The sequence below is a fragment of the Polypterus senegalus genome, chromosome 16, assembly GCF_016835505.1.
Source record: "Polypterus senegalus isolate Bchr_013 chromosome 16, ASM1683550v1, whole genome shotgun sequence".
Classification (NCBI taxonomy): Eukaryota; Metazoa; Chordata; class Cladistia; order Polypteriformes; family Polypteridae; genus Polypterus; species Polypterus senegalus.
Genome location: NC_053169.1, coordinates 87489889 through 87503369, shown reverse-complemented (window position 1 = coordinate 87503369; position 13481 = coordinate 87489889). Strand labels below are relative to the sequence as shown.

The window sequence follows — 13481 nt, the reverse complement described above, 5'->3', positions numbered from 1 at the left end:
GCACTTCTTCTTCTGCTGCGATTTTTGAAGACACGTGCGAACCTCCCAACGTATTCCTCACAAGACATCAATCAACAGCCTTGAAGTTACATTGCATGGCATCAGCAGAGGATGGACCGTTACGTTGTTTTTCAGAACAGTAAGAGTGACACTCCAGGACGAGGACACTGAGTTGCATCTTTCAGGTAAAAATACAAGCTTTGCAAACTTTGCTTCATTGATGTAACAGCTCTTATATGAACATTATTGTTGTTACTTACTGTGAAACAGCCAACATTTGGTGATTTCATTTACTAACAGTAAGTCTGGCAATTTTTAGAGTGCTAGCACTTTGAATGGTTGCTCATTGACTTTTACCGGCTACTATAGCTAGTAAACGTTTCGAGTATTAACAGTGCGCAAAAGTGTAACACGTTAGTAGAGCGACTTGATTTACAGAAAGTTTTCTTAACATGTGTTACATTTGTCAATGAGGAACCATTGACACATTTACACACATTCAAAATGCTAGCACTATAAAAATTGCCAGACTTAGTGTTAGTAAATGAAATCACCAAATGTTGGCTGTTTCACAGTAAGTAATAACAATAATGTTCATAAAAGAGCTGCTACATCAATGAAGCAAAGTTTGTATTTTTACCGGAAAGATGCGACTCCGTTTTTCTGCAGTCATGTCCTTGTCCCAGAGTGTCACTCTTTTACTGTTCTGAAAAACAACGTGATGGTCCATCCTCTGCTGATGCCAGCGTAACTTCAAGGCCGTCGGTCAATGTCTTGTGAGGAGGATGTTGGGAGGTTCGCACGTGTCGTCAAAAATCATGCAGAAGAAGAAGTACTTACGGTTTCAGACAACGAAAATGCGTCTGTTTTGTTGTTTTTGAGCTATTACACTTTCATTATTTGAATCACAAATAAATCAAGAAAAGTATGTGTAATTTTAAGTTTATGACTGCTATTTGTTACCATAGAATTAAAAAATACCTCATTTTCCCTCATTTTATTCTTTAATCGTGAATCAAAATCTGAAAATTCCTTTCATTTTCATTTTTTCATTTTTGCTTCTAAAATGAAATTTCAAATACCAAAAAGTACACGGACCCCCTAGATACATGTGATCAACATGTGAGGTGGGACTAATATTGCATCACATCAATATAGACTTGAATCTGTTAGAACAGGAAAGAAGAACTATCAGAGCTTTGACAGATCATGAAGGGATGTAAAAATTACAACAACTAAACTCTGGAAGATAAACCACTAAAACCTGGCATCACATTTGACATGAAAGGTAGGATGTTTGTTAATATGCACAGATAAATCTAAAAAAAAAAAAAAAAAACTAGACCAATGGGTTTAGTTGGGCTGTACAGCCAGTTTTGTCTATGGGACACTTCATAATATCAAGGCGGTGTGGGGGGCAGCCAAACACTTTGGTCAATTATAAAATCAAATTGCATTAGTCAACAGTGATTAGAAAATCATTTCATCAGATATTCTGTTTTCAGCAGATACTTATGTGCCTTAGCCTAGACAGATTTCAGATGTCTCTGGAAGTGTATAATACTAGCAACAGAAGAAACTGGATTATGCAATTGTGGCTTAAAAATCAAACTTTCATTCAAAGGGAACATTTTATAGAATGGTGCCCATAGACATTGAGAGACAATTCTGCTATTAGAGGTAAAGTGCTCCAGCTAGAATTAAAAAATCGATCACAAAACACAAGCAACATTCTAAATCTTTGCTCACTTTTTCTGCGTGTCTGTTAACTTCTAGGTGATATCCAAAAGTCCGTTAAAGTTTAATTCCCATAATGGCACAACTTTCATGCCAGAACCTGGAGGTACATTTTTGACCTCTGTCAGGAACTAATTTCTTTTGAAAACCGAAAGATGCCTAAAATATCCATGATAACAATAGAAGAAAGCACCTCTGGTTAAGGTAAAGAAAAGAATTTCGGACATCCCTGGAAAAGCAGTCAAAAACCACTAAAATATCTACAATGCCTCAAGAAAAAGGCAACTCAGTAATAAAATGTGAAGACAGTAATTCCCAGGGATGCCCAGGTTGGGTAAAGGTTGACGTAACCCAGAAGGTTTAGTAGAGAAAAACTTTGAATGATTGCGTACTACATGGGATCTGACATGGACTTTGATATCCTTATCTCTAATAGGCCACTAAAAATATTTAGCAGTACAGTTTCAAGCTCCATTAATTCCAGGATTATTCAAAAACTAAGGAATAGTGTCCCCATGTAAGCACCATCTTGCTAAGTAAACAAGACTTAGTTTTCATCTAGTGAGGGAGACAACATTTATTCATAAAGGGATTCTTTAGTTTATTTCTGATTTGTTAACATGGATTAAGGTATGATCAAACTGATGAGGTAACACAATGGCATTAATATTTTTCATTTTAGTTTGTAAGTGATTACAAAATTAAATTTCCTAAAAAACACAGCTCACCATACACTGATGCAGTTAAAAACCTAATAGGTTTTAGGTAGTGTGAAGGATGGCCGGCCATTTATCCCGGCCAATACCCCCAAGCCGCCAGGTGGAGCCCTCCTTGCAGCGTGGAGGTCCCCAGAAGACCAGCAGGGCATCATGGACATTGGAGTTTTTATGCAAAGCCCTGCTGGATGCCGTGGGGCCACAGGAGGGAGCTGCAGGGAGGACCGAGGCTTCTTCGTGCCCAGTGACCGGAGGTTCGTCACAGAAAGAGCGGCGGACTTCGGGTTGAAGAAAGGACTATTTACCCTGACCCGGAAGGAATAAGGACTTGTGGACTGTTGGGCAGAAACACTTCCGGGTCAGGAGATATAAAAGGACTGTGGGAGCTCCCAGACGGCGAGCTGAGCTGGGTGGAAGGGTGGCAACGCGTCTGGGAGCTGGAGGATTGGTTTATTGTATTTGAGAATTGTTGATTTATATGAGTATTGTGGTAGAGAGTGTGCTTTGTGCACTGTGGAAGAGAAATAAAGTCAACATTTGGACTTTTACCTGGTGTCTGGAGTCGTGGACAGGGGTTCAAGGGAGCGAGAGCGCCCCCTATCGTTCACAGTAGGTAAGTTTTTATGATACATACAAAGTCCAAGTTAAGTGTTTGGACAGTGACACAGTTTTCATAATTTTGGTTCTGTATACCATTACTATGGATTTGAAATTAAGTGATCATGATGTGACTGAAGTGTAGACTTTCAGCTTTAATTTAAGGGGTTTACCAAAAATATTGTACGAGCCCTTTAGGAATTACACCCACTTTTCTGCATAGCCCCTCCACTTCCAGGGTCTCAAAAGTATATGACATTTGATTAACAATCCGTTCAGGCCAGATGGGAGCAGCTCCCTCATTATTTTATTATCTATTAAGTGGGTAAAAGGTCTGGAATTGATTATAAGTGAAGAATTTGCATTTGGAAGCTGTCACTGTGAACTCTCCATAAGAGGTACAAAGAGCTGTCCATGCAAGTAAAAGCAGTCCATCATTAGGTTGAGAAAACAGAACAAACCTCATCAGAGAGATAGGAGAAACACGATGAGCGGTCAAATCAAACATTTGGTAGATTCTTAAAAAGAAGGAACATGCACTGGTGAACTCAGCAGTCTGAACAGCCACAGAAAAACAACTGTGCTGGATAATTACATATTTATGTCCTTAGTGAAGAAGAACCCCTTCACAACATTTAGCCAAACCAAGAACAAGAACACTCTCCAGAAGGTAGACCTATCATTGGAAAACTCTACAATCAAGAGAAGACTTCATGAAAGTAAATACAGACACAAGGTTCAAATCACTGGTAAACCTCAAGCAGAAGGAGGACAGATTAGACTTTGCCAGAAAACATTTTTTAAAAACATGTGCAGTTCTGGAACAATTGTGTCAGGACAAAGGAAGCTAAGATCAATATATAACCCAGAATGTTTGAAAGAGAAGAACTGGCTCATGAGCCAATCAATACTACATCATCTGTGAAGCATGATGGAGGCAGTGTTATGGCACAATCAATCACTGGTGTTTATTGATGATATGACTGCTGGCAGAAGTAGCAGGATGAATTCTATAGTGTATAGGGCTCTACTGTCTGCTCAGATTCAGACAAATGTTGAAAAACGGATAGGATGACGCTTCGCGGTACAAATGGACAATGAGCCAAAGCATACTGTGAAAAAAAAACCAAGAACTTTTCAAGGCAAAGAAGTGGAATATATTTCAATGGCCAAGTCAATCAACTAAACTCAACCCAACTGGAAATACATTTCACTTGCTGAAGACAAAACTGGTGGCAGAAAGTCCATTGAGCAAGCAGAAACTGAAGACAGCTGCAGTAAAGGACTGGCAAAGCACCACTAGGGTGGAAACCCAGCACTTGGAGATGGCCATGGGTTCCAGATTTCAGGCAGTCATTGACTGTAAAGGATTTTCAACCAAATACTGAAAATGGTCACTTTATTTACGATTGCTAATTTATCCAAACACTTTCGAGCTCCTGGAAATAGAGGGACCAAATATAAAAATATATGTCTTTTCTAAACAGCTCATACAAAATTATTGTTTAACCTCTTGAATTAAATCTCAAAGTCTAGACTTTAGTCACATCTTGATTGCTTTGTTTCAACTTCACTATGGTGGTGTACAGAGTTAAAATTTTGAAAACTGTGTCACTGTCCAAATACTTATTGACCTGACTGTACGTATGAAAAATGTGCATTAGTGTCCTCAAGCCAGTCCTTGTATTATCAAGAGCTAATTTTATAGCCAGAAGTTCCCCGTCACAAACGTCACAGTTTTGTTCAGTTGTTGTTAACTTCTTAGAGAAGCAGGTGCAGGGATGATACTTCCAAGAATCAGGAAAATGTTGGAACAGGAGTGCACCACACCGGTGCTGAAATCTACAAAGTCTAAGTCAAATGGTAGACCAGAATCTGGATGGTATCAGTTGAGAGTGGTTGTAAACCTGGACATTAACATCATAACAACAGTTTGGGTATATACAGTGCAAAAAAACACATTTATACAGTTACCAGTAACGGCGTACTGCACGATAACGTGCAGTGAATACACTTGACTTGAGCATTCCTAGTTTTCATACTCTTTCTCTGTCTCTGTTTAGCATTCATTTGCTCAGGGATTGATGAGCTTTCTGCTTCCTGAGCAGCTCTTCTTTACTCCACCCCAGTGGCCCGCTGCTACTCTTCTTTCGTCAGGCATCTTTTCGCGTTAAAACTGATTAAGTTAGTTTTCGTGTTGCAATTACTTAGTACGTTTTCTTTAATTTTTCACTTAAGCTGACACTTAAGTCTTCAATCTGCCTCAATAATGATTAGCAAAGGTGGTAGGGAATGAGAACAGCGCCCATACGCATGCACCGCACGGCCGCCCTGCTGCGCGCTGCTGAGAGTTGATTCTACAATAAAATAAAATTAAAAAGAATAATGAAAATCATCACCCCAAAACCGGATAGTAGACGTCACGTAGTACATGTGTACCAAATTTCAAGTCAACAGTTCAAACGGTTTGCGAGCTACAGGTGATTTAAAATCCCAGACAGAAACGAACAGCCACGGTAGCGCATTATAGAAGAAGACTGAATAAGACTGGTGATGGGTGTGACTGCAGTACAAAATTAAAAACACATTTTAAATATACTGTGGTAACAAAAGAGTTAAAACCTATTAAGACTTTTTTTAATGCTTTACTTAAAATACTTTATATTCTGACAATGCTCCAGTTCACTGGTCCTCAATCACAGTCCTGGAGGGCCGCCGTGGCTGCAGGTTTGTGTTCTAACTCGTTGCTTACTTAGAAACGAATTTTTGCCAATAATTTAATTCCATTGCTTGTTAGTTGCTTAAACTCTGCTATGTCAGCTCATTCTTATATCCTAGATTTTCTTCCCCTTTCTAAGGATATCATCCAAATGATTTAAAGCCTAAAATGGAGGAGTGATTCTCAGTGCTTCACTTTTTTCTCTTCACTTTCCTTCCAAGTATTCAATTAAATCAAATAGTGCACGATAAATACACACAGGTGTAAATGGTAACAAGCTAAATGCAGAAATGCTGCTCTCTTTTGTCATTTTCATCTTATTGCTAATTAGGAGCAATTAAAAACCGAGAATTCAGCTATTTAAGACTAAAATAAGCAATAAGCGTTCAAAATCTTAACGAGCGAGACAACTAAAGTGAAGCACAAGTGTTACTTGAGCAATAAGTGCTTCTTATTAAGCAACTGGGTTGGAACAAAAACCTGCAGCCACTGCGGCCCTCCAGGACCGTGATTGAGGACCCCTGCTCCAGTTAAATGCCTTGGTGTGCTGAACTGAGTGTAAATTCATACCTGCACTTCTTAGATTAGGATCAAGATCGGGCATTTCCTTAGTGGCTTCTGGACTCACACTATAGATAGAAGCTCCTGCTTCATTAGTGATACTGTGAAAAAGAATATACAGAATTAATCACCAGGAAGAAAAAAATCTGTCAGAAAATGTAAGCTATTCACATGAACTACTAATCAAGAAATTGGCAAATTAATACATTCCTAAGCAGCAAACTGCCAAGTGACTGAAACATTTTAGCCAGGCTTAGTTATTGGATTTATTTCAACATATAAACTGTAACCTGCTAAAAGTTAGTTTAGCTTAAACAAAAGAAAGAAACACCTTTCTGGAAATGTTCCCAAAAATTAATTACATCTTAAGTACCCCTTGTCTAAATCTTGTTTGGGGAATAATATTTAGACTGTTCGTCTTTTAGATTTGGGCTAATTTAAATATTTTTTGGAATTCATTGCAGGTTGTCAGGAAGTCCCTACAAACACTCATCAATTGCTTATACTTGGTTAACTGTAACAACGCATACAGCATGTTTCCATTTCACTTGGCATCAGACTCAAACCTTTACTAATGCAACCATCTGTGTTTTTATTTGGTGGTAAATCAGATATTACACAATATCTGGCATATCCAGAATATATGTCTGCTATTGTAAAGCTGTAAAGGCAGAATCTTGTTTTAAGGTATTGCTTTTGTTTGGGCAGGACCCAGGACTCACTTGTCTTCATTCAAAATAAATCTTAATCAGCATACCCAACCCACTGGGTATTTTTCTATAAAATTTACAAGATCCACACCTTCCTCACTAATTATTCCAAACAACCTTTTGTTTAGTTTCTGATTCTTATTACACAGATTACTGTTACTTCCCTACAATGGAGTGGCTCCCTGCCCAGCAATAATTCTTGTCTTGCATTCAGTGCTGCTAAAACAAGTTTTGGCTCTCCACTACCCTGACTGGATTAAGTGGGATGGAGAAAGTTATGTTATGCTGCATTTCTTTCGTTCTGGTGAGGCTGCCTTTAACTGTTTTTCAGCTTATCCAGAATACTGCCGACTGCCTGGTATATGCTGTTCATCACTAAATTCGTACTACTCCTCTGCTTCACAGCAGCTAGGAATAGGATTCAGACTCAAGTCCTGACCTACGGCTCCCTACATGGCTCTACCTTTTAATATCCCCAGTCTCCTTGTGACAGACAGGGAGATAGAGAAATAAAAAGAAACAGAACAAAGATAATGCTATATTTTTTCAGGAGCAAAGCTGCAACAATGGTAGCAAAATTTCTGGCATATCTCTTGAGTAAATACTATATCTATTCTTCAATTCACTAGGTGTCAAAATCTATTTTTTTAGCATTGTTGGTATTTTTCAACCTTCTTTAATTTACTTATTCACAGTGTGCTAGAAATACACAGTAACTATGTTTAATGATTTCCAATTTGCAAAATAATAATCCCCAAACTGAAAATTCATACCCCATTCATCTCTGAGCCGCCTTCTTTACCTCTGCATTAGTCACCTCTAACTGAATAAAATTTGGAATAAAATTTTGGCCAGTACTTGCTCTGGCCTTTTAACATTGCCATCTTTGCTACTATTGTGAGACTCAGAAATACCGGTAAATACCTGTTGGTGACCACAATAGATAGAAACTGACCCAATACAACGTGTTCGTGATGGCTTATGGGTAGTTCAAACACAGACATTAGTCTAGCTCAGGGGTGGGCAAAGTCATTCCTGGAGGGCCGTAGTGGCTGCAGGTTTTTGTTCCAACCCAATTGCTTAATAAGAAGCACTTATTGCTCTAGAAACACTTCTGCTTCATTGTAGTTATCTCCCTTATTAAGATTTGAACCCTTATTGCTTATTTAAGTATTAAACAGCTGTATTCTCGGTTTTTAATTGCTCCTTATCTCTATATATAATCTTCATTTGGATCTTGATCTTTGTTTGTCCGCAAATGAATTAGAAGAAGAAGCACTAGATGGCAGTAGAGAGACAGCTAAAACATAGGCATTGCATTAAGAATCTCCTCCAGGCTTATACTACTGAAGACTGTAGTACTCCAGTCACACCTCAAAACACTGACATTCAAACTAAACAAATTGTTGTGCTTTAAATTAACTAAAGAGATCTTCATTTAGATCTTGATCTTTGTTTGTCTGCGAATTCCACGCATGCGTAGACCACCTTCCAGTTTAGTATGTTTTTGTTACTCACGGTTGTCAACAATGTGCCGGAATAACGAAAGGGGTGGTGGACAGTGTTACGCTGGTTAGCTCCTGAGGCCTGGTTAGAGAATGAGATTGCTGAAGATAAAAGGTACGTGCCTACCTAACATATGAATGAAAGAAAGACAGTGGGGAAAATGAATGACAACGTAACAGCACGTTGCGGAAATTATTATTACGTTGTAGCCGGCGAGTGCTGCGCGTCTCCCAGTTGTACCGTGGCTTGCTCACATGTCAGTGAAGTGATCCCCGTGTATATTGCCTTACTCTTTGGATTGCCACAAAGCAACCTGCGAGATTGGAGAAAGGTTGAGAAGAGATTGTGAGAGGAAACAACAGCGTCATGAAAACGAGACGGACTGTGAACGGACAGAAGCAGAAATGCTCCTACACCACCACATAATTACGATTCGGACAGTGGTTCCGAGTAGGCCGTTCCTATCGAATCAATGTCCAAGGGTTTTCTTTTGTAATTTTGTTTCCCTTATAAAAAAATCATAATGCTGTGCGACGAAGGCCCAGTTCACGACTGGCAGCCGCGTTTAAACAGGGAGCCCTTCAAGACAACTTTAACACGCAACGTAGTTGGGCGCACATGGCTAGTTAGCAATAAGATGCAAATGACAAAAGAAACCAGCAGTTATCCATTTTGCTTGTTCCCCTTTACACCTGTGTGTATTGATAATGTACTATTTGGTTTAATTAAATACTTGGAAGGAAAGACAAGAGAAAAAAGTGAAGGGTTGAGAATTATCCATCCGCTTTACACTTAAAAGTATTTGGATGATATCCTTAGAATGGAAAAAAAAAATCTAGGATATGAGAATGACTTGACATAGCAGAGTTAAAGCACTAACAAGCCATGAAATGTAATTATTGGCAAGGATTGTTTTCTAATTAAGCAACTGGGTTGAAACAAAAACCCGCAGCCACTGCGGCCCTCCAGGAATGATTTTGCCCACCCCTGGTCTAGCTGAAGGCAAGGTCAAATGAACATGGACACTCCACTACAGGATTGAACCATTGTTGGAAAACGTCCCGTAGTGAGATTTCTTTGGGCAGAGGAAGTGAAACCTGTGGAAATTCACTAAAGGATGTCCGTTCTATCCATTACGGTACCATACAACTTTCGAATTGTCTTTATTTTTTTGATGTACCATCATATAATTCAACATTATTCTTACCTAATTTGTTTTTCTTTTCTCGTGATGATTTCTTTGTAATCTTGTAAAGCACACTAAACTACATTCTGAGTATGAAAATTTGGTACAAAAATTAATATTCTTGGTGCAGAACAGCATGGCTGCACTTATTCTTTACTACTCAGGAAAGGTAAAACTGTGAAGAGACACACTTTCTGATGAAGAAACGATTATTACAGTCCAGTCAATAAACACTACATTACAGTAATCCCTTGCTATATCGCGCTTCGACTTTCGCGGCTTCACTCTATCGCGGATTTTAAATGTAAGCACATCTAAATACATATCACGGATTTTTCGCTGGTTCGCGGCTTTCTGCGGACAATGGGTCTTTTCATTTATGGTACATGCTTCCTCAGTTTGTTTGCCCAGTTGATTTCATACAAGGGACGCTATTGGCAGATGGCTTAGCAGCTACCCAATCAGAGCATGTATTACATATTAACTAAAACTCCTCAATGATATATGATGTGCTTCCCGCGCGGTGCTTGATTGTTTGCTTCTCTCTATCTCTTTCACTCTCTCTACCGGTGTGAGCAGAGAGGCCGTTTGCCTAGAAGATACGGACGCTCCTCTACAAAATGCTGCTTTATTGCGGTGCTTCTGCATACTTAAAAGCACGTATTGATTTTTTGATTGTTTGCTTTTCTTAGCGAGCGCTCACTCTGACATTCTGTGCTCCTGACGGCGCTCCATTAAAGAGAAGATATGTTTGCATTCTTTTAATTGTGAGAAAGAACTGCCATCTCAGTCTTGTCATGGAGCACAGTTTAAACTTTTGACTAAAGGGTATTATTTAATGTCTAGAGGGCTCTAATAATGTTAACAGTGTGGGAGAGTTTATAAGGGCTTAAAATATATAAAAATAACTGGTATGGTTTCTACTTCGCGGATTTTCACCTATCGCGGGGGGTTCTGGAACACAACCCACGCGATCGAGGAGGGATTACTGTATATACATTTTGTATTTGCCAATTTTTGCTTTCTTCAAACTACTTGTGAAAAAAAAAACAGTACAATTAATACACAAATTGAATTTTTCTGTATACAGTACTTTTCACTTGCCCACAGTAACAGACTTGCACAGAAAGAACATATGTGGAAAATGCGGCTACCACAATAGGTAGTTTTAGCATATTACTGATCACTTTCAAGTAAACACACAAAATGTTTTTTGATTACAATATATATAGTTATAAGGACTCAGTAGTGTGTGTATTATCAAAATCAACATACTATAAGGCAAAAAGCACTTTCTGTTGTGTGGAGCTCCTTATTGCTGAAAATTTGGCCTGAGCTTTTAATGAAGTTTTCTAGTAATATGGGTTAAGTAAATACGGCATATTCAGCATTGGTAGTAGATTTGTTCTTGTTCACCTGGGCGAGACTGTAGATATGAAAATAAAAAATTGAAAAGCAGCTCAGGAACAGGAAACCTTTAAGCCTCAGGAGTTAAATGAAAACACTGATATGCACTTCCTACCAAGAAAGATAATTATCTATGTTCTGTTTAAATAGCAACCTTCTTGTTGGCTCTGAAGAATGCCTGACACTTGGGTACACTGCCACACAGTCTCTTGTCTGTTCAACATGGAGCCAACCTTCTCCAAATCCATTTTTGCTTTCCTTTGAAGATGACTGGCCACGACTTGCAGCATTAGAAGGGTCACATTATAATAATCCGTAGGCTCCAGGTGCAGCCTGCTGATCACTCATTCCAAGTGGATAACACAGAGCCCCTGGAAGAAGGCCACCTAACAGAGCTCAAGGGCTCTATTCATGAGGGCAAATGTTTTTGAAATGCAGCAAAGAGTTGGCAATTTCCTAATGAGGAAAGGCACAGCAAAGCACAGGCACATTCCAGGCATGAGAAACAGGAAAGGGCAGTGGCACCGGAAAAGGTGAAGACAGACATGGTCTGATTTCACAGAAATGAGAAAATGCTGATAAAAAAAAATAAAGTATAGAAGGGATTCAAAATTTGCATAAAAACATGCTTATTCCCTCCATCTTTAATGTATGGGTACATATATTTTACACCCATACAACAAACCTTCAGACAAGTTGCTGATGGACAAACTGGAAGGTGCACCTCAGAAAGTCAAAAATTGAACTGACATCATGTCTGTAATGTGTGTTCCTTGCGTGGGTCTCTAAAATATGTACCCAGTAGAGCTAGCCATTTCATGGCGGGTAAATCTGCACCATATTTTTGTATAGCACTGTCAGTAATACATCTGACATTATGTTTACGAGGAACAGAAGAAATGGTAAATGTAATACATCAATTTGGACCCGTAAAAATAGTGAGCATGACATCACGTCTGTGTGTAGCACTGGAAACGGCGAGTTTGACAAAATGTTTGCATAGGGGAGAGGAAATGTTGAGTCTGATATTATTCAAAGCATCAAGAACAGTGGATAAATTGCCCTTTTGTTAGCATGGAACAAGCTTGGATACAGTTTTGCATTAATCAAAAGCTTACAGAGTTAAATGAACACCTTAAATAATACTGCTCTTTTAAACCTGCCACTGGTTTAACTAAGCATTGTTAAAAAAAAAAAAAACACATTGCTTTGCTATCTTTGGTGGTTTCAAAAGAACATTACTTTTTTTCTTGTTTTTGTTTTTTTGGTGAAAGAAAAAAAAAAAAAACCAACACCCTGTGTCACACAAGTGTACATGGTAGACAAATTCAGGGCCCAATTATGGGTAATTACACTGCAGACTAGGGGTTGGCACTGTTGTCTAATGTTGTCTTTGCTCTTCCTCCCTCTGCAGAACAGGGATGAGTACAACCAGAACATCAATGATGTCACTTCGTATTCTGTCCTCCTGAACCTGCCTCTTCCGCTTGGAATCATGATAAACTAGATGACAATGTCACATTTCTTTTCATTTCATTTCTTGCAAATTACAAGTTGTAAAATATACAGGGATCATCCAGGTGCCCTAACTCTTTATGACCTGTCTTATTTTGTTACACCTGACACAAACAGGATACAAATATTCATTCATTCATTCAATTTTAAGGCTCCTTAATCAAAAGTTAATGGTGCAGGCAAGAGATGTGCATCTGGTGCAGTGCAGGATTTAATCTTGGATGGGGCACCAGTTGATCGCTAGGCACATTCATGCACTCGCCCACACTAACTTATACCAACCACTTCAAAGTTGCCAATGTCTCAAGGATTAAATGTGCACATCTTTGGGATATAGGAGCAAAATAAAGGCATACAGAAAAAACACAACATTAACACGAGTAGAATATTCAAATTTCACACAAACAGTAACTCACCTTGGATACGCAAGTGACAATCTGACATGATTGTATTTCAAATTTTCTAAGTAGTATGCTGTAGGTGTCAGTGTTACCTAATGATCAGTCGAAGAACTACCGTCAGTTCTGACCTGCCTCAGCTCACTGAACAAGAATGTTGTGAATTCACACATAAAAGTCACAAACCATCATTAAATTACCGTTTTTTTATCTAATGAGAAAGAAATGTTTTCACACATGGACTAATAATATAATGTAGTGCTAAAATTTTATTAGACGGATTACATTACTTACAATTGTGGAACAAGATCATGGACGAGATGTTTCCAAATACAAACAGTGACCCCCGTGACCCTATAGTTAGGATATAGTGGGTTGGATAATGGATGGATGGATAATGCAATTTAATTATGACTTAACTTTGTGTGT

The 13481-nt window shown here is 38.7% G+C and overlaps 1 protein-coding gene across 1 annotated transcript in view; it reads right to left on the bottom strand.

Moving 5' to 3' along the window:
• srbd1 (S1 RNA binding domain 1) overlaps positions 1 to 13481 on the bottom strand; it is a 389487-nt gene that overhangs the window by 181969 nt on the left and 194037 nt on the right. The window contains exon 15 of the mRNA XM_039738094.1: positions 6340 to 6431. Coding sequence (XP_039594028.1) covers positions 6340 to 6431 — 92 coding nt within the window. The remainder of the gene's footprint in view (positions 1 to 6339; positions 6432 to 13481) is intronic.